At 43.0% G+C, this 20,109-nt stretch overlaps 2 protein-coding genes across 3 annotated transcripts; both read right to left on the reverse strand.

Moving 5' to 3' along the window:
* Window positions 1–2,986: 2,986 nt before the first annotated feature.
* LOC124702700 (LON peptidase N-terminal domain and RING finger protein 1-like) lies at window positions 2,987–10,985 on the reverse strand. 2 transcript variants are annotated; one of them, XR_007002600.1, is made up of 18 exons: window positions 10,801–10,985; window positions 10,590–10,694; window positions 9,012–9,094; window positions 8,809–8,893; window positions 8,621–8,707; window positions 8,289–8,350; window positions 7,983–8,173; window positions 7,842–7,902; window positions 7,546–7,723; window positions 7,049–7,087; window positions 6,915–6,976; window positions 6,804–6,840; window positions 4,915–4,964; window positions 4,734–4,803; window positions 3,910–3,985; window positions 3,406–3,472; window positions 3,259–3,327; window positions 2,987–3,177 (listed from the first exon to the last, which is right to left on the reverse strand). XR_007002600.1 is itself a non-coding variant. In XM_047234855.1 (18 exons), exons 1-18 carry the CDS (start codon window positions 10,975–10,977, stop codon window positions 3,118–3,120), a joined length of 1,563 nt encoding a protein of 520 aa, XP_047090811.1. In that variant the 5' UTR covers window positions 10,978–10,981; the 3' UTR covers window positions 2,987–3,117. The 2 variants fall into 2 exon arrangements, 1 of the variants encoding a protein (XP_047090811.1); XM_047234855.1 differs by having other exon boundaries at window positions 3,406–3,476; window positions 10,801–10,981.
* Window positions 10,986–16,701: 5,716 nt separating this feature from the next.
* On the reverse strand, window positions 16,702–18,616 carry LOC124702701. Its single transcript, XM_047234856.1, has one exon. It carries the CDS (start codon window positions 18,538–18,540, stop codon window positions 16,897–16,899), a length of 1,644 nt encoding a protein of 547 aa, XP_047090812.1. The 5' UTR covers window positions 18,541–18,616; the 3' UTR covers window positions 16,702–16,896.
* Between the last annotated feature and the right edge of the window lie 1,493 nt (window positions 18,617–20,109).

Here is a 20,109-nt window from a genome sequence, read left to right on the forward strand (position 1 = left end):
CTTATTACTCCCCCATAATGTGATAAGAAATTAATTTTCACAAGAGGCAAATAAGATCCGACTAGAGATAATTAATGGACTTTAGAATTTGAATTTCTCATGAGGATGGCATACCACATAGAGACTAGATAAATTTGCAATATCAATTCTAAGTGGTATTTCTCATGTACACATATTTTTAGGGTTGTGACATTCCCAAGGGCATATCAGTCCGCCCAAATGGGATAGACCATTAATCACTCACAAGAGACATATAAGATACAACAAGATGCAAATAGGATCCAACTCAAACACAAATACATGGTGCGCAACCTAACATACATAGACTTGATTTCCCAAGATAAGTCAAGTAGGAAGCACAACAAATACAAGCATATGGAAAGTACAAAACCAACACATGCAAAAGGGAAGAGTAACTTTCAATGTAAATAAGTTGAGTACATGTTACCGTAAGGAGGAACATTGGATATATGATAGAAATGAGATAATCCAAGTGACTTGGCTTGAGAGAATATAAATTATGAAGGTCCCTTCACTCTTCATGTTGTAGCCAAGTCTCCAATGCCCTCCAACAAGCACCTATTGATCAAGTTTTGGATTGTTCGTCCCCAACTAAGTTGGGTCCTAAGAGGTTAGTCACAATAGGCTTGGCAACCCAAATGGTTCTTTTCTTGACACCACTTTGAGCCCCAGCATATTTGGCAAACACATTGCCACCCTCATCCTTACGAAGAGAATAAACATCATCAATGATTATAGGGTTGGATGAGGTACCAATAGTGCACAAGGAGGAGATGTGGCCCTTCTCACGGCATATGTAGCACGTTCTTCTCTTCTCCTTCTTCTCACTAGATTTCTCCACAATGGGAGCATTGGCTTGATTCTTCTTGGCAAGTGGCATTTATTCAACTTGAGGTTGAATATGAGTTTGACCTTGAGGCCGCTTCCCTTTTTTCTTCTTATTCAAAGGGCAAGTTCTAACATGGTGCCCTTCAATATTGCACTTGAAGCAAACAATCTTGGCCGGGTCTTTGACTTGTACTTGTCCCTTCTTCTTGTTGTTGTTCTTGGACTTGTTCTTGTTGTTGGATTTGAATCCATGTCCACTCTTGTCATTGGGGGATTATTGCACACTCAACATCGTGTCAAGTTTGCATTTCCCTTCATGACTCTTTACCAAGTCGTTCTTTAAAGAAAGTGACTTGGGCCTTGAGCTCTTTGATTTCCTCTACATGGTTAGTAACAACACAAGTACTAGAGGAACCACACATGGTGGCTCCATGCACTTTCAACCTCTCCTCCTCCCCTACTACAGTACCTGAGCTCTCCTCTTCCTTATCCAGGCCGGACCGAAGCCATTCTCGGCGGCTCTACCGTCGGGGAATGGTGGAGGTGAGGCACCGGTGATTCTAGTGCAGATTAGTAGGTCTTGTTTTCCCCATGTTTCATCCGTGGGGCGTATGCCTAGTAGTAGGAGCGATGCTCTGGATCTTGGCCACCTGATCCATGGCTTAGGGCTGCTGCCTATTCTTCTTGAGTTCCTCTGGTCAGAGCTGAGAGAGATGAGGAGCAGTACAGTCTCCTTGAATAAATCAATGGTGAAGGATCTTCTCTACCTGCAAGGGCGCCACGGGGTGGGCGTTTTCCTGTCCGGCCGTGGAGGCATGTGGGAATTTCTCTGCACGGTGGTGAGATGCTCTCTGGCTTTTATCCTGGCCGGCCTTGGTGGCGAGGGGGAGGGAAGCTACAGAGCGTCGTCCCTGGTTCAGGTCAGGAGGTCCTGGTTCGTTCGCTGGAGTCGTTCGGAGATGAGAAGCCCTCTGCTGCGCTTCTCCCTAGCCTGCCGTGGAGGCGAGGATGGAGTTGTTGGCGGCACCGCCTCTCGCTCCTGTCAAAGCCAGTCTCTGCCCAAGAGGTGCTACAGAGCTGTGCTTGCTTCATCTCCGCCGCCGTTGATGCGGCCTTCTTCTTGGGAAGCTCATCAACAGGGGACACTTGCCAGCGTCATGGCCCCGCCCCTGCAGCTTATGGCCGAATGGCGGCCCTTCTCCGGGAGTTCTACCACCATCTCAAGTCTTCTTTCCGGCTCGTCGTCGACAACTTTTGCTGACCTTGCCACAAGTGGCTCGCTCCCCGGAGGTGTGGAAGGCAGTCGATGGTGGAGTTCGTTCTTCGGCAGTGGCCAGGGACCTGATCGCTTTTTCAGTTTCTTTTTAGGGTCATGTATGCGAACTCTAAGGGCTGGTGTGTTACTCTGTATTCTTTGGAGGCCCTTCCTGTATTTCGGGCTGTAACCGTGTTGAGCTCTCGGTTCTTCGGGGCCTTTCCTTTTCAAAAAAAAAATAAAAAATAGTAAACCACAACTTTGAAGTGGTTTTTTTGACATAGGTGTGTATGCTCCTAAGATCTTCTGACTTAAACCATTTTTTTGACAACCCAAGTAGATATTCAACGTGCTGCTCCCTCCGTTCAAAATAATTGAAGTTCAAGGTTTGTCCAAAGTTAAATGTCGTCATATTTGACCAAATTGCAAAAGTAAATGTCAATACATAACATCAAATTTATATAATATGAAAGTATATTGTGTGATGAATCTAATAGAACTAACCTGTCGTGGTAGATGTAGACATTTTTTGACAAACTTGGTCAAATTTAAGATTGTCTGATTTTGGACAAACCTAGGGAGTTCAATTATTTTGGAACGGAGGTAGATAAGCTAGAACAAATATAATATAACACCAGAAATTAATTATGAATGTACAAAAAAGGCACCCATTGCCAATCGAATATCTTCAATCAGAATGACAGATTGACAGTTCTTTAAAAAACTTTTGGAACATGATTTCATGGTCACCCATCGCCCCTGAAGGAACACAACAGTGTAATCTCAAATGGTTGCATGCGTTCCCACAAAACAAATGGCTCCATGTTAATAAGAACCATTTCTACATTATATAGTTAATTACGTAGGATTTAAAAAATAATATACAAAATCGTAAAATTTCAATAGTAGCATATTACGTAAAAGAATATTACAAATCTACATCGTTAGTCAATGTTTCTCCTGATGAATAAATTGACTCTAAGCTATAATGCTTGTGTGACAAATATAATCTTTTACTGTACACGACAACCTTGTTCTGCATCACCCAATAATCTAAGGCTACGAGATATTCGCTGCAGGGGCAAGAAATAGCACAACATTAACACATGATATCTTACTTAAGGTTCAAATGGAGATTTAGCCTTAGAGCTTACTTCTCGAGTATCACGGAGGCGTAATAGGTCTAACTTGTCTGATGGCCTCAAATTAATCAAGTTGACAAGCTGCAGAAAAAGTAGTAAGTACAGTACACTAGCATATATTATATACTTGACCTAAACAACTACAGGATTGCAGCTTACCCAGAAACTGAACTTTTCAGGGTCCTGTGGTCCAGGCATGCTCTCGAGATCAAAATGTCTTGTCCGCCTAACTGCATTCGGTGAAATAGGTCAAAGTAGAATAAAATGGGCATCTGTTGAGCACCAAACTACAAATATAGTTTACTCGTTCAATGGTACCTCAATATATAGAGTAGGAAATTTATACAGTTTTTAAAATATGTGTACTGACAGTGGTGGACACACCTTAAGTTGTGGGTCTATAAAACCCCACAGCCTATTGTGAATACCTCCAAAAAGGTAAAGTAAAAGAAAATAAACCATATAGATTTTTGGATATATACAGGTGGCCCCATGGGTTACAAATCCTAACTTCACCACCTATTCAAGTATGTCTTATCGTTTCTCTATCATGACTGAAATACATTGTATTGTACTACCCAGTTCTCAAATTTTACTTGATCTTTATTCCCTGTAATCACTATACTGAGAAGCATTCATGCAATGTACTTAAAATATCCATACCAGTCCTTGTGGTTTCTCTAGCACGCCTAATGTACGTCCTGGCCAGTTCTGAAGCTTCATTGGTCCTTTCGATTAGCTGCAAAAAGTAAAATAAAAAGACAACCCAAATACTATTGTTCAGACAGAATTCCTGATTTAGCATTACATTGTGATAGAAGATGCTATTAATTTTCCATTTAAGTGGAGATATAAACGCAGAAATAATAATCACAAGCTAGAAAGAACAAATATACCAAATTCGGATGCCAACCATGGGTTATGCTTTACTGGAAAAAAAATTAAGGCACTTTCCACAGTACTGGTTTTCTGCAATATTAATTTTCTGCAAGAACAGTTATTAGATCTCATCCAACTGTTACCCCTCAAATCGCTCCAAGTCAAGCACGCTTAACCTCAGAGTTCTTTGAAGATGAGCTTCCAGAAAAGAAGTTGCAACTTGTTTATACTCGTATTCTATCAATCCTATTGAGCCCTAGGCCAGGATCACACTATGTACGTGCATACTTTGAGATTTCATGGCACATACGTGTTTCTTTCCATATATTTGTTTTTCTTTTACACTTTTTGGTTACAAAAAGCATACTATGGCACATTACATTCATGCTAAATGTTTTATCTTTCTTACGTGCGTTTGTGTGGTTCAAGCACAAATGCGTCAAATTGTACAACTCAACTAAAACTTGAAGACTTAGTCCCAACTTCCACAGTATTAATTTCAGTTCCTTTGTTGATTTTGGTCCATAAACACTACAGGTAACAAGAGGAGAAGAATCCCTCAAAAAAAACAAGAGGGGAAGAAGCTCAAGAAGGTAATGAGTGTTTACATCTTTTCTCTCTTGTGATCCTTCAGGTAGAGAAACATCTTTGAACCATTCAATTTCAGCAACTCGGTACCTGCAATAAGAAACAACACAAGTAAGAAAACATAGAAAAGGGTGGGACAAGATAACAGGTTTTTCCACATAAATTATCCATGTAAACTTCTATAGGGCATTCTGGACTCACCCATCTTCATCCCATGATCGCAAGATACGAAACCTCCGTGAACCTTCCACCTATGAACAAAAGAATTATTTACCGTCTGATAATAGCTTCGAATTGCAAATTTAATTGCTGATGACAAATCAATAAGAAAATGGAAAAAATCCTCAAACTGCACACACACACAATTCAGAGACAATTTTTATCAATCTTCCTGTTACTCACAGCAGTTTCGGATCCAAATAAATTTATCAGACAGATTCAAATTTTACTTTTCCCAGAACAACCGATTTCATCAGAATCAGCTGAGTAACCTCTCCAACCTTGATGTAAGTCGTCTACTACCCGACAAATGTTGATAGACTAATTGAAATTATATGAGTCGTATAGGCCTTAGAAAAAGGAGTCGAAAAAGGTCAAAAAACATCTGTGACGAGAACCATAGCTAAACACTCAAGGTATCAATTTAATGTTCAGTGAGTCGATCTAAGCATCTGACAAATATCTGAGGGAAAATGACTTCAAGCTTCTAACAATAATTAAGAGTCTCACCTTGTAATGATATTGTTGCGATTATATCCTATGAGGCTATGACTGGGAACAAGATTAGAGATCCTAGAAATAACCAACTAGCATCACTACACATAATAACTGACCGCATCCTCTCACCAGTTATGTGAAAAATGAAGCAATATCGGACATTTAGGACCTGGAATGCAGGCAATCAGAGGAATTGGCAAGCATCGATCAAACACAGAGTATGAAGATTGACAGCGCAGATGTGTCTCCAAGCATCTGGCCAGACGCATACTTCAACCTGGCGGCCGGCCTGGCATTCAGAAGCACGGCCATGAGCAGATTATGTGCCCATGAGCAGAGGCATCCGAGCATCAGGCCACAACTCGCTTCCTCGTCAGTCCATCATCACCACCACCGATCAGAACTACAACAAGAGCGCCATGTGTGTCATCACCAACATCAACATCTTTCTAGATCGACATCTACATCGTCCACAGATCACCTATTCTTGCACGCGGCTCAAGTCAGTCTACCTCGACAATCGACATGGTCCACGGTCAGGCCTCTTCTTTGTGTTCTGGCCATCTTCGGATATACACGCGACTACACCGAGCTTTGGTTTGTGACTGTGTTGCCTCATAGAGAAGCAGCATTGCCGCACGTGGTCATCGATAAGCTGTAATCGCCAACAGATGCTTCATCGTCTCGACATGACCACCTGGTCATCATCATGCCAGAGGCGAAGACGTTAGTCGTGCCATGAATTTCTCCAAGTGAAGGACTACCATCAATATGACGAGGAGCAGCACACGTCGGAAGCATAATGTAGTAGTGGACCTGCAACCTCTGGCAATGCCACGAGCCAAGGTGTTGGATTGCTGAAGGCACTGGCAACTCAGATATGTGACACATATACTTTCACGCTGGCTCAGCTGGGTTATATGTCACCTGTCGGTGTTGCCTATACAACATCGCCCTCTAAGGTTCTACATGTGAAACCTTAGCATGACAGCCTTATTTTGGTAAAGGAAGTAGTAGTTAAAGTAATCACTACAAGTATTGCAATTGGTGCCAATAAATCAAAATACGGGCAAGAACACTAAGTTTTTACATGCAACCCCACCAGCTGAGCTTAGCCTAACCTTGCATGGGTCCAAGTTATAAATCGTTCAGATCTGACATTATCAAATAAATTTAGTATATTATGTTTTGCAGTAGACAAGAACTGCCATAGATTCTTCCTAGGCAGTCGATAATATATATTTACAGCGGAAAACTTAAAGTTGTGTAGTAATCTAGCACACAGTCATAAAGAAGTCCCAAAACTGAACCTTGAGCAAAAAGGCATGCACACAAAATGACTATAAATCTATCGAACAGAGCATGGATTTTACCTCTAGATAAAAACGGCCATCTGGAAGTGGCTCACACCTACACGTTTATGAAGACAGATAAGATTGAATGTGTTGACAGAAGTTGAAAACAAATAAGGAAACTACACTCACTCTAGAATTTCCACCTCACATCCACAGTCAGCTACAGTACCAGTCGCAGAATCAATAGCAACCTACATTATTAAATAAATAAGTCAATGGATGAAACCTTTAGGCAAAGAGATTATCTCAGATTAGATACTGACCATTCCCATTCGATGATTCCCTTCCATTACCCTCCTTACCTGTTTCAAATGGGGAAAAACAAGGTTGTGGGTATATTGAGAAAACGCATCCTACCAACATTCTAAAAACATACAACTAAGCTAAGTAAAGTTACATCTTGATGAAAATGGATGGATAATACAGGCCAGCTACGCAAGCAAATAAAAACCCATATGGAAATACACTTGTTGACAAGCAGATTACAGAAGGTGATAGATACAAAAGATCAAATTAGTGCTATTTTATTTGCACTGACAGTCTACAAGTACGATTTAGGGAAAATATCATGTTCAGGTTATTCAGTCCTACCATTTTGTAAAGCAAGCTTTCACAGAAAGTATGCTGAACTTACTACACCTGCAATATACAGATAAACTTGCACCTATACACTGGGATACTTCAGATAAATCAGAAGATGCATAGCTGTCAACAAATGCATGTCACAAACAAAATCTAAATTTCTGATAGTTGTTTGTACCATCAGCCTGTAGCGAGGTTCAAATATGTTCAATGCCATCTTTTGGCAGGGTAATACGACATCCATAACAAAGAGAGGCATCAAATCCACGCCTGCATATGTTGTAGTTTCATGCTCTGATCTCCTCTCAGCATATTCTTCAGGGAAGTTTCTCTGAATTACGTTGTTCAATGTTACACTGAGGCATTGAACATAACTGAGATTAGAGAAATTAAGAACAAATTGGATGCCTGCAGGAAAATGAAACTTGAATTCAAATGAATAAATCTAAGTTCATAAAGGCAAACAAAGAATACCTTATAGGATAAGTTCTTGGACCAATAAATAGAACTGTCCGACACATGGGGCACTTGTTGCCTACAGAAAGTAGCACATTATGCGAAGCTCAAACTATACAAAAGCAGCTAATCAAGTATATGGATGTTTGCTGAGCTCACCGTGATCCATTGATTGATGCAAACAAGAGCGGCAAAACGAGTGCCCACATGGAGTGGTGACTGGTTCAAACAATAGCTTAAAACACAATGTGCACTCAAAATCATCAGTCCTATCTAACCTTGGCCGTCTTGCTCCAGCGGCAGCATTTGTATTTCTATCCAGATCACTGAGACAGGTCTGTAAAATATGGCTATACATATAGCAAAAGAGTGTTACATAATGTGCCAGAGCATAATTATCAACTTCGGAGATCTGCGAGCTATGCAGTGAATATGGATATCCTCAGGAGGAATCAACAGTCATACCTGAGGGGATCGATTTGAAGACCAGCAAGAAGGGACTCGCGTGCCTCGTGATATCGCTCCAGCTGCATACAAAGGGTGTTATTCAGAATATATAAATGTTTATTGCGAAGAAACATGAACTACAATGTAAATGACCACATAAGCAACAGTAGTTGCCGACAGATGATAATAAGGGAGGACCTGGGCGATGTTACGAAGTTTACTAACTAATCACATATCAGCTTTTGTTCTCTTAAAGGTGGCATGTGCATAACAAAGGGATAAAGGCATATGACTGTACATATCAGGTAAGATATGCCAAAAAGAACGAAAGTGAAGCTTCAGAATGTTACCAGAATAAGGGCATATGCCTTGAGAAGATATGCTTTCGGAGAATTACTGTGGATAGTTAATACCTTCTCTGCATCCTTCAGAGCTAACTGCAAAAACATTTCACTTAAAAAATAATAATAACTAATGCTTCCATACATTCATTTGAGTTTCACATCAGGTATGAAAATCCTTTTTATATTACACATACCTCTGCATGAGTTGTGGGATCAAGGCCATTCAGTGGCTGATACTCTGAGTCAGCTGCGGATCTTTCCCTCAACACTTGACTTATCCTAATAACAACAAGATGTGCATGAATACATTTCTGTGCAGCAGCATGATTAATTACCTAAACTGAATGGAAGTAATATAAAGAGTTATATGACACAGAAACCCTGTCAAAGAACTTACAAACAGAAAGCAGAACATCGATTGCTAAGGATAACAGGATCTCCCGATCTCAAGTTTTGAGCTTTAGAATAGAAGGAAATGGCCTGAAACAGAATCGTATCAAGTATCGGAAACAATGAAATCAACAGATACAGGAATCAAATTTGTGAATGTCTCAGGAAAAGTCAAAGATACAATGAGAACGAAACAATGAATGCCAGTGCCACACATCTGAAAAATAGGAAAAGTAAAGGCTCTCTCTGCATAAAAATCACATGAAATGATCGAATAAAGAAACAAAAATAAAAATAAAAAAGAATTCCAAGAAATTCAAGACATGACTATTTACATAAATTCACCAAGGTGATGATATACACCCTTGATGTAGGTTTATCAGGTTAATATAGGCTATAGAGTAGCTCAATAAGGTAAGAACTTTATCTTCAAAAGGTACCGAATTAGGAAAACACCATCACCTCTCTTAAATAAACAGTTTTTATGCACTTCCGGTGTACGCAAATACTACAATGAAGTATGAACTCCGAAGAAAAATTTTATTCACTTAGTTGTCCTGGAGTATGCAGAGAAACATATGAAACAGAAATACATACAGAAATTTAGTATACAACAGATAAAAATCACAGAACATAAAATTGATGACGGACGAAAAGGAAGAAGAGATCTGAACCACTTATCAGTGACACACTGATGTTATTCCCCATTCTAACGATCTTTGCAGTGTTACACAAATCGTCCCAAATAAAAGTTTCCTTACTATCCCAGAAAAAAGGTTACCTTACTGTAATGTTATATCCGTGGGTATCTCAAGGAGTAGATACAGTTAGAAAACCTAGATGTATTTTGACATTTGAGCCAGTGACTAGCAGCTGGAGTTGGAATATTTATGCAGCGGTGCAACAATAGTCAAAATCTTTACTAGTTTCTAGTCCATAATGTCGAACAAGGAAGTACCCTATTAGATGCATGATTACAAGAATGTCCCAAATAGCAGAACAAGAACATGTTAAACCACAAACGTGTAATTTTTCGAAGAGACAAAGCCTCCTCATTAGTTACCTATTAGCCGTTCCACTAATTAAGGAAAAATCTGAGGAAACATCATAAATAAACTGATGAAAAACAAATGAGTTGATGCAAAGAGATTTGAAGTGCCACACTAACTGTACCGAGCTGGTACAAACCAAATAACTATGCCATGCCAAGCAAATTTCGAAGATGAAAAACAGTGTCTCCCTAGTTGGTGGTCAACTCAATATTCTTGTCCTGTGTTGAAAAAATTGTATTCAAGTCGAAATTGGTGGCTCAATAGTGAAGAATTGCTGTCGACGCCTCCATTCGCATGGTCTTCACATTCACCAATTCAGCACCAAAGGTAAAGGCACAAATGCATCAACATACAACACTAACCGTTACATACATACAGTTGCTCCGGTCAGTCCTAGTTGGCCATCCTCTCCCAATTGTTATTACTAAAGGGGCCGCCATCAAACTATCCGAGACCGTCGGGTTTGATCGGGTTACTTACAGCCACAGGACGAACAGAGAGGGCAAAGGGGAGTTTCGCAAGCAGAAGATTACCTCGTCGTAGCGGCGCTCCCGGAAGGCGCGGGCGCCGCGCTGCGCGAGGTCGAACACCTCGCGGTACTTGTCCGGTGCCATCCCCATCTCCTCCTGCCTGTCGACCTGCGCGGCCACCACGAGAAGGGAAATCCAGCTCAAAACACACTGCGCGCGGCGCGGTTCAAGTAAAAAAAAAAAAGGCCATTCGATGGAAGCGAATCAGACGCACCCACGGGAAGTCCTCGACGGCGAGCGCGGCGGAGAAGGAGGCGGCCGGCGTCACCATTGGGGGAGCGCGGTGGGTGGGAGCAGGAATCGGATTGGGGGAAATGGGGGTTGGGCGAGCAGGGGGAATTGGACTTTGGAGTTGGAGTTGGAGAAGAAGGAGGTGGTGGTGAGGGGGCATGCGGCGTTCGTGCGCCGATGCCCGGTGGTTTTTGCGCGGCTGCGGCCATCAAGACGTGTCCCCGTACGCTGTCCTAAACCACTGCCAAATTTCACTCACAACCTCAGCGTTCAGTCAACAATATCAGGCAGGGCTTTTATTCCCCTTTAGACCCTCCTTCCATCGACCTCAACAGAATATCAAGGAGCTGACGGCGACTATTCCCTTTGCATTCCGAGTTCAGTGATTATTTCGTTTAAAATAGTAGTATGAAAAAAACATTTTCAAGTGCTAAAACATAATTGAAAACTCGAGATGCATCTTGAAATTATTGTTTTTTTGTCATACATCCTCTCTTATTTTTTACCCACGAACTTTTTCTTGTAAAATTGCATCATGTATCGGTAAAACAGCTTTTCTAGTTGCATACGACTTCCGATGGATACGTTTTTTGCATGAAAAATATATTTACGGAAAATTTTACATCCGATTTCAATGCCTATGACCATTTAGCCATATTTTAGATTCCAAAAATCAAAAAGAAAGTAGGATTTTTTCAGCTTTTAGTTTTCACGCAAAAGAATTTCTTAAAAAAAGTAGCAGTGGCGTACCAACGCTAATCGTGCGCCACTACTAACCTTACCGCCTCGAAAATTCAAAATGGCCAGTGCCCCTTTACTCTTATCCCCACCCACCTTCCTCCTCCCTCCTCCCTCCTCCGCATATGTCCTTCATACTCTCCTCTTTCTCTCCTCCTCCTCCACTCCTCCTCCAACTCCTTCCTCCTCCTCCACTCCAGCCTTCTCCTCCACTCCCTCCCCCTTCAACTCTGGCATCCTCTTGCACTCCCTCCTCCTCCTCCGCTCCTTCTTCAACTCCGGCCTCCTCCTCCTTCTCCTCCACTCCGCCTATCCTTTCCTCCTCCCTCCTCTTCTCCTTCACTTCTTCGATGATGCCCCTTCCCTCCTCTTCAGCCGTATGCGGAGCTTCCCATCACAGAGAATGTGCCAATATGATATTAGAAAGAAATTCAAAAAAAGTCGCAAAAGATCGAAAAAACCATGCCATATCCAGATCTAGATCCAGATCCAAATTTTAAACTTTTACCGGTGGTGCACCTTTTTTTTAGCAGTGGAGCACCAATCGGCTAGCAGTGGCGCACCACCAGGCACGCCAATGCTACTTTGGTTACCACTTACCAGTGGCGCACCACTTGCTACTAATACTTACCAGTGGCGTGATAGTAATGGCACACCATGATACGCCACTGCTAAGCATTTTTCTAGTAGTGAGTCGTGGAAAACCACAATCCTTTGAGGGGTGCTGGTGGTGGTGGTGGTTGTTCTTTGTTAATGTTTTTTCAATGTTTTCTTCAAATGGTGAGGTGGTAGTTACATCTTGAAGTTAATAAGGTCTATCCCACTCTATAATGGCTTGAGTGGTTTCGTATAGTGCCATGGAGGACACGTAAAGATGTGCTTTATGTGGATCTTCGATTATCATGTTGGTTGTGTGGTTTTAAGTCTAGCTCTTCCGATCTATGGGTCTCACATTGAAGATAGTTGCTTATTTGGTGCGTCAATTTTTTGGCGACTTAGCACGATGACTATTTGTCTACACAATAAGCTCTAATCCGACAAGCTTTACCCACTCCAATGTTCAAGGGGTGAAGGCGGCAGCGCAACTTCGGCTCGCGGTCTTGGCTAGGTGATCTCAAAATCTATCTACTCCGTCTATCTCATTAAATTTATCTAAGACTTGTCCAAATTTAGATGTTGTTTAATGTCTAGATATATTCAAATTTAAACAAATCTCAGACAACTTTCATGATGAAGAAAGTATAATATTGATTATATTTGATGCTCTTTGTACTATGAATAATTATTTAAAGAAATAAACATAGACAGGAAGAACAACAGTACAAAAGTGTGATGCGACGCATATGGGTGGACATTAAAGCCAGAAATCGAGATGAGGACCCGAAATCATTTTTCGGCAGGGCCCAGGGGCTTCTCCGGAAGTTTACTCGCATAGTGATCCAAATCCACCCGCTATCCTCTCTCCATTTATGAGTTGTTGTCCAGCGGGGCCCTGCAGGAGCTGTCCGCTGCGTGCCTACCCTACTATGCTCCACGCGGTGTGTGCCGCGGCGGGTAGCTCCGTTCACCCTCGTGGCGACCGCGAAGGATACTTGGCTCCAGGGATGCAACCGTGGCTGCACGCAGCTGCGCTCATGCAGGCAACCACCGCAAGCGTCCAGGTTTTTGCCAATCATTTTCACTGCGAGTTTTTAGCCAACAGCTTCCTTCCTTGCTTGCTGCTTTATACTGTATTTTCTACCGTGCGTGCTGTCCAGCCGGAATGCCAACTAAACAGCTGTGGCATGGCGTTTAGCCGCTTGTGTTTCCTGTTTGGGTCCTTTTGCCTGCACACCACAGAGGCAGGGACGGCCAAGTGGTGTCTCCGCATCTAAATTTGTAAGTACTCTCGTGACTTCAACGACATTGTTGTGACTAGACACGAAGATACATTATTCCAATCAATACATGAGTATACTGGTTGTCACAATATCTTATATTATGGTACGAAAGGAGTAGCTTTTTTGCTTGAGACTTCTAAACAGGTCTCCACCACCGGGTGTATAACGTATGCACAACCCGGGTGTAAATAGATCGGATCGGATATGTTCATACCATATTCTTTACCATATACTTATGTTTTTCGGATTTGGATCAAAGCTGATACTAACCGGTTTCGGATTCGAATACGAATATACCGGATTGCGGATTCGAATCGGAAATGAAGCAGACTCGGATCAGAAACAAAAATAGTCGGATAATCAAATAGTTTTTGTAAATCTTGTGAGGGATTTAAATTTTTAATCTTGTGTAGTTAAGAAAAAAGAGACACAATTTATGCTAAAACTTAAACATTGCTAGAAATTAGAGCTAAACATGCTCGCCAAGTGAATTCGGAAACTCCGTAACCACTAACCTTGTGAGATTGGCCTTAGATTTTGACTCAAAATCGGATTATCGGGTTCAGAACCTTCAGATAATCTATATCCGCATGCTATTTGCTATATTATATCTGGAGCACCACTTCGGAAACGGATATCTTTATCCGCCAGATTCTTAAAATCGGATATAATTACCTTAAACGGTTTCGGGGCCGATTTTGGTGCGGAAATTATCTTATCAGTTTACACCCCTAGTTGCAAATAGGTTCCCCAAGGGTGGTTGGGCCTAACAAAGTCCGATGAAGAAACATCAGGCTCGGCCCAACCATCGGGCTTATATTTCTGACCCAAGCCTGACCCATCAGGCGAAAAGCCCATCAGCCTAGGCCCCTTTCCTATTTTGTAGAAATCCTAGGCCCTGGCCACCTCTACTTGGTTGCCACTCTCCATAATCAGGCATAGGCCCCGCCCACATGAGATTTTTGGGTCGGGCCAGGTCAGGCCGATCGGGCACGTCCATGTATACAAAACATATGTACCATTTCCATAATCTCTTTTACAAGTCGAAACTTATATACTTTTGAGATCACTTTCTTAATTAGCGCAAATTCATAATTTGGTCGACATTTTATGAAATCTTATTGCTTAAACATGCTTGAATATGTAATCAATCATGAAAGAAATCTTTTGCGATTTTTTATAAATTATCTTGGTGAAAAATTGTTAAATATCATGATGATAATTTGTGAAATTTCTTGTTGAATATGTCTGTGATGAAATATTGTTGAAAAAATTAATGTTGGATCATTATAGAGTTATCGTACAATTTTCTAATGTATATTGATATATAAATCATGTCAAAACATGATAAGTTACGAGGTGATATGTAAAACTACATATACTTAACAACTGAGGTGCGAGGGTTGTTCAGCAAAAAGAGTTGTACGAATCTCCAACCAGCTACCACAAAGATGGTGCCGAGGGGCCTTTTTTACATGAGGGATTGAATTTCTCATGCACAATCCGTGGTTGCAAATAGGCTCCCCAAGGGTAAACATTTCTACCATTTCAATTGATCCCTCAAGGGTTTTTTTTTTTGGATGAAATCATATGTTCATTTTTGTTGATCTGAATTGTTAAGCTTTGCATGTTTTCTAGATTGATTATAAGCACTTACTCTATCCGCACCATAATATAAAACATTACTACAATCAATATATGAGTATATTGGTTGTAATAACATCTTATACTACGGGAGAATGGAGTAGCTTTTTTTTGCTCAAGACTTTCAAACTAGCTCCATCATTGGGTGTACTCTGTATACTGTATGTGTAGTTGCACATGGCACTAGTAGAAAACAGGTCTTTCGTCCGGGTTTTAGTTCCGGTCGTGTCCTAGGCCGGGACTAATGGTCTAGACACGTCGCCCTGAAACCGCCCCATGGTGCGGCAACCATTAGTCCCGGTTTGTATGGGCCTCTAGTCCCGGTTTAGGATACAAGCCGGGACTAAAGCCCCTGCGCCTGCTGTCACTCTCTTTAGTCCCAGTTGGTGACGCGATCCGGGACTAAAGGCAAACCGTTCGGTTCTCGCATGGAAATCGATCGTCGTCGCCACTGATCATCATCGGAAGTTGCATCGGTACACGGAAATCGGTCGTCGATGATCGAAAGTTGCATCGCTGGCGGTGGCCGGCCACAAAAATTATTACATATTCAAATTCCCCACATTTTTTTCTAATAATAATGGATATATTATTTGTCCAATTTCGATTTACAGATTTAAAGATACTAATTATACCATATTATATGAATAATGCATATATTATTTGATAACAATAATAATAAATAGTTTTATTACTTATTTTATTTCCATTGGAATTCAATATTATTATGTTATTCATTATTGTTTACTTAAATAATTGTTTTTGGTTTCAAAAAATATAGAAATGTGACCCAATGGTATAAGAGTTAATAGGATTAATATGGTACTATTTACAAGAAGGTATAATCACATTCGGGAGTCAAACAAATAGACAAAAAAAAAATTAGAAAAATAAAATTAGAAAAAAAAGAAAAACAAATTCGGAAAATAATCGTTAGTCCCGGTTGGGCTTATGAGCCAGGACTAGAGGTCCTCCAGCCCAAACGCTGTTTCGCAGCCACGTGGAGAGCCTTTTGCCCCGGTTCATAAGCAAACCGCGATTAAAGCTTGGGCTTTAGTCCCGTTTTGGCAGTCCCGGATGGGGAACCGGGACTAAAGGCCCTTCCGAACCGGTAGCGAAGACCTGTTCTCTACCAGTGTAGGCTCCCCAATGGTATACCCGCCCATCCTTTGAGTCGGGCCTAACAAATACCGATGTGGAAACCTTAGTCCCGGGTCGGCTTGGCCATCAGGCCTATATTTGTGGCACAGACCTAACAAATTAGAGGAAAAGCCCATTTAGCCTTAGGCCACATGCTGGGCCTCTTCCTTATTTCGCATAAATCCTAGGCACAACCCGAAGCGGCCTGGCTATCGGGCTCAATATTCACACGGGCCTGGCCTACTCAGAAATTTTGGGTCATGCTAGGTTGGGTCGATCGAGCTGGGCTGGCCATGCCCATTTATAATAGACATATTTACTATTTCTATAACCTCCTTTGCGATTCAAAACTTATATACTCTCTCCATCCAAAAATAAGTGTCTCAATTTTTTTTAGATACTGATGTAATCTATAACTAAGATATGTCTAGATACATTTGTGTTTAGATAAATCTAAAACACTTATTTTTGGACAGAGGTAGTACTTCTGAGATCACTTCCTTAATTAATGCGAATCCATAATTTAGTCAGCATTTCTACTTGATATTGGATACATCTCAGTCTCCGGAAGTACTGTACAAATTTTTGATCGAGTCGCCCTATGCTATGTTTCAGTGTTTTGCACTACAACGTGTCATCGTCTGTGTCAAATTGAAGCACACGTCGAACTACCTTGGTCACCTCTCGTCGCCATTAGCAGCGACAAGCGGCAATTCGACCTCGTGAGCCCACTCGACGCACCTCGTCTCGAAGTGCCGGCTTCTGACTTGGTTGGGCAGGTAGCTCACCCAGACTTTGAGACCCACGCGCCACCGCATCGTCCTCCCCTCCGCCTCCCTCCCCACCCTCCACGTCACCTCCTCCGGCAGCTCGTCGCTGGCCACAACCAGCCCCCGCATCTTGCTGAACGCGCGCCCAGGACCCCCGTAGCGGCGCCTCATGCCGTTGCGCGGGTCGGCCTCTCCCGCCCCGCCGTTGCCCCCTGTGCGCCACGCCGACACCTCCGTCCCGGTGGCCGGGTCGCACAGCACGCCCTCGAACACGCCGGCGCTGCCCTCCGCCTCCTGCTCCCACCTCCAGCTCCTGTTTCGTGTCCGCGCGGACGTGCGCATCTTGGCCTTCACCCTTGGACCGCCGTTGCTGCTGGCTAGCTTGGTGGCGCCGGAGAAGGCGCCCTTGACGGTGCGTGTCGCCTCGACCTCCCGTTCCGGGTTCCCCGTCGACCGGCCCAGGCTTGGGCCAGTGGCGTAGGACGAGCCGAACCTAGGGCCGACCCAGAGGCGGATACGGGAAGGGAAGTGCCTCTCGCCGTCCATGACATCGTCGTCGACGTCTCCCTCGGTGGCGTCCGCGTCGTTCTTCCGATACCCGAGCCGCACGACGCGCACCCGGATGTTGTCGACGCGCACGCCGACGCCTATGAACCTCTTGTCGCGCACGCTCACCGCGTACTCCAGCTGCGCCACGACCTCCAGCTGCTGGTGCACCAAGCCGTACCGCAGCGCCGGTTCCTCGGGCAGCTCATGCGGCAAGGCCGTGATGGGCATCGACGACGCGCCGGCGACGCGTGGCATGGCGAGCACCGGCGCGTACCCTTTCAAGACCCAAAGGCCGTGCACCTCGGTGGCGTAGGACAAGCATGCAGTTGGGTGCACCCCGGTACCGGGCTTCGCCGGGGTGGGCGCTTGCATCTCCCGGAGCAGGCACCACTTGGCGAGCATGTAGCCGAGCGACCGCATGAACCGATCCTCCACGTCCGGGCCAACGGAGAGCAGGAAGATGCCGAGCGCCGGAGCGCAGCTGCCGAGGGCGCGCTCGATCTCTGCGCCAAGAGCTTGGAAGAAGAGATACCCAAAGTCCGCGGGGGCCTCCAGAGCGCACAGCCAGAAGAGGCGCAGAAGCAGAGCCAGCGAGAAGAAGGCGGAGCCATCGGTGCCTGTTGCCTCTATGACGGCAGAGACAACCTCCGCGTCCAGCTTGGACTCGGACGCGTCCGGCCCCAAGGAAGGGATGGACGGCGAGAGCGCGATCACCTCATCTAGGAGCTGACCCAGCAGCTGCAACCGTGAGGCGACCGGAGAGTCGGCGGCGAATGTCTCCGACGTCCAGAGCGCGTGCGCCACTCCGTTGGCACTGTCCACGGTTAGGGAGAAGGCGACGAGAACCGACTCAGCCGTGCTGCCGACAGAGTTACTAGTGCAGTCGGTCTGCAAGACGATGGAGGCGCCATCGTCGGAGGCGGCCAGGGGAAAGGATGACCGGGGCGGCGTGTCGGGGCCGGGAGGAGGGAGGGAAGCCAGCCACGGCCACACCTCGTCCATCTGTTGTGGCTAGGTGAAGCACTGGATGCGTGGCCGTGATGGCGCTGTTTGTAAGTTTGTATAGTCCTGTGGTGTGCAATGTGCGGTGTAAGTCATGGCGCGAATGAAGATTTGGAATATGGAGCCATTGCTGGCCACACAGGATATGTGGTGTGCTGACTTCAGGCCGGACGTAGTAAAGGTTATACCATGTGGGCTTCTAAGCCCTTTTCTGTTTGTTTTGCTTGTTTCTCACCATTTGGGCCTCTTTGGGCTGTATGTGGAAGTAATATGTAGTATTGGGCTGGTTCTTTCTTTTAAAAAATGGTAAATCAGCAACATTTAATATGGATCGAACGGAGTACATTATCTTTCATTTGCTATTCTTTTTTTTATCATTTTACATTTGCCTTATTTCCTATTAATTTGTTTTTTTCCTTTTTTAATTTTTTTACTTTAAATTTTATTTAATTATATGTACTTTCTTACTTTTTGTTTGTATTTCACATGTTCTCATTTCCTTTTCTTCTTACTTTTTTTTACCATTTTAAATATTATTTAATACAATTTTTGTGACTTATTTTTCTAAAACGGTTCTTATTAGACTAGTGATGGTGTTTATTGTGTGATAAACTGCAAATCAGCTGTACACATGTTATAACTAGGTCTTAGGTAAGTGTGTAAGTGTATCTCAGTTGTAGATGAGTTGCAAACTTTATTTTTATTGATACTAGTCCAACACTACTTTGGGACATGTATATAGCATATCATTACATAAAATCATGTATTGCTAGACAAATTCTGGACTAAATTTAAATTTAAAATAACAATCGGCTCTAGCAGGAGAAGCGAAGCACTCGAGTGCATACATGCACTCTCTCTTTTGATCTAAAATGTCCTAACCCTGGCAAAAACAATCTCTTCGACCACAAAAGCTAAAGGATGTTGTACCAAAACATAGGGGGAAATACTCCCTTTCAGTACAGCCTAACATGTGTGCATGTAGTTTAAGAAAAAGTTGACCATAACTTCTAAAATAAAATATAAGATATATGTCACAAAAGTTACTCCCTCCGTTCTTAAATAAGTACGTGTACCTCTACCTCTTGTCGTAAGTAAAAGAGTTAGATTTTGACCAACTTCAGTGAAAAAATAGCAACATATCTGAAATGAAATTGGTATAATATGAAACTACATACCAATACGAATCTAAGAGCACCTCCACCCACCACCGGTGTGCCCAAAATGATAGCCGGTAGCAGCACCGATAGTGCGATATTAGGGGCGCCGACACATGTTCCCTTGGTATCAGGAGGATTGTCCCATACGAAGCTCTCAAATTAGGATTTTTATTTTTGGACACATAATAAGATTTCACATAGTAATGTAAATAATATTACATAGTTTAAACACATAAATAGAAAAAACAATTAACCAAATATACAAATAAAATTGTTCATACAAGAATTCAAATAAAATGCAATTCAACTAATTAAAAAAGCAGGCGGTGTTTCCTCTCGGAGATGTACGAGCACATAGTGATGCCATTGAGGTTGCTCTCGAGGACGAAAAAGAGCTGTCAAGATCACC

The sequence above is a fragment of the Lolium rigidum genome, chromosome 3 (assembly GCF_022539505.1).
Source record: "Lolium rigidum isolate FL_2022 chromosome 3, APGP_CSIRO_Lrig_0.1, whole genome shotgun sequence".
Taxonomy (NCBI): Eukaryota; Viridiplantae; Streptophyta; class Magnoliopsida; order Poales; family Poaceae; genus Lolium; species Lolium rigidum.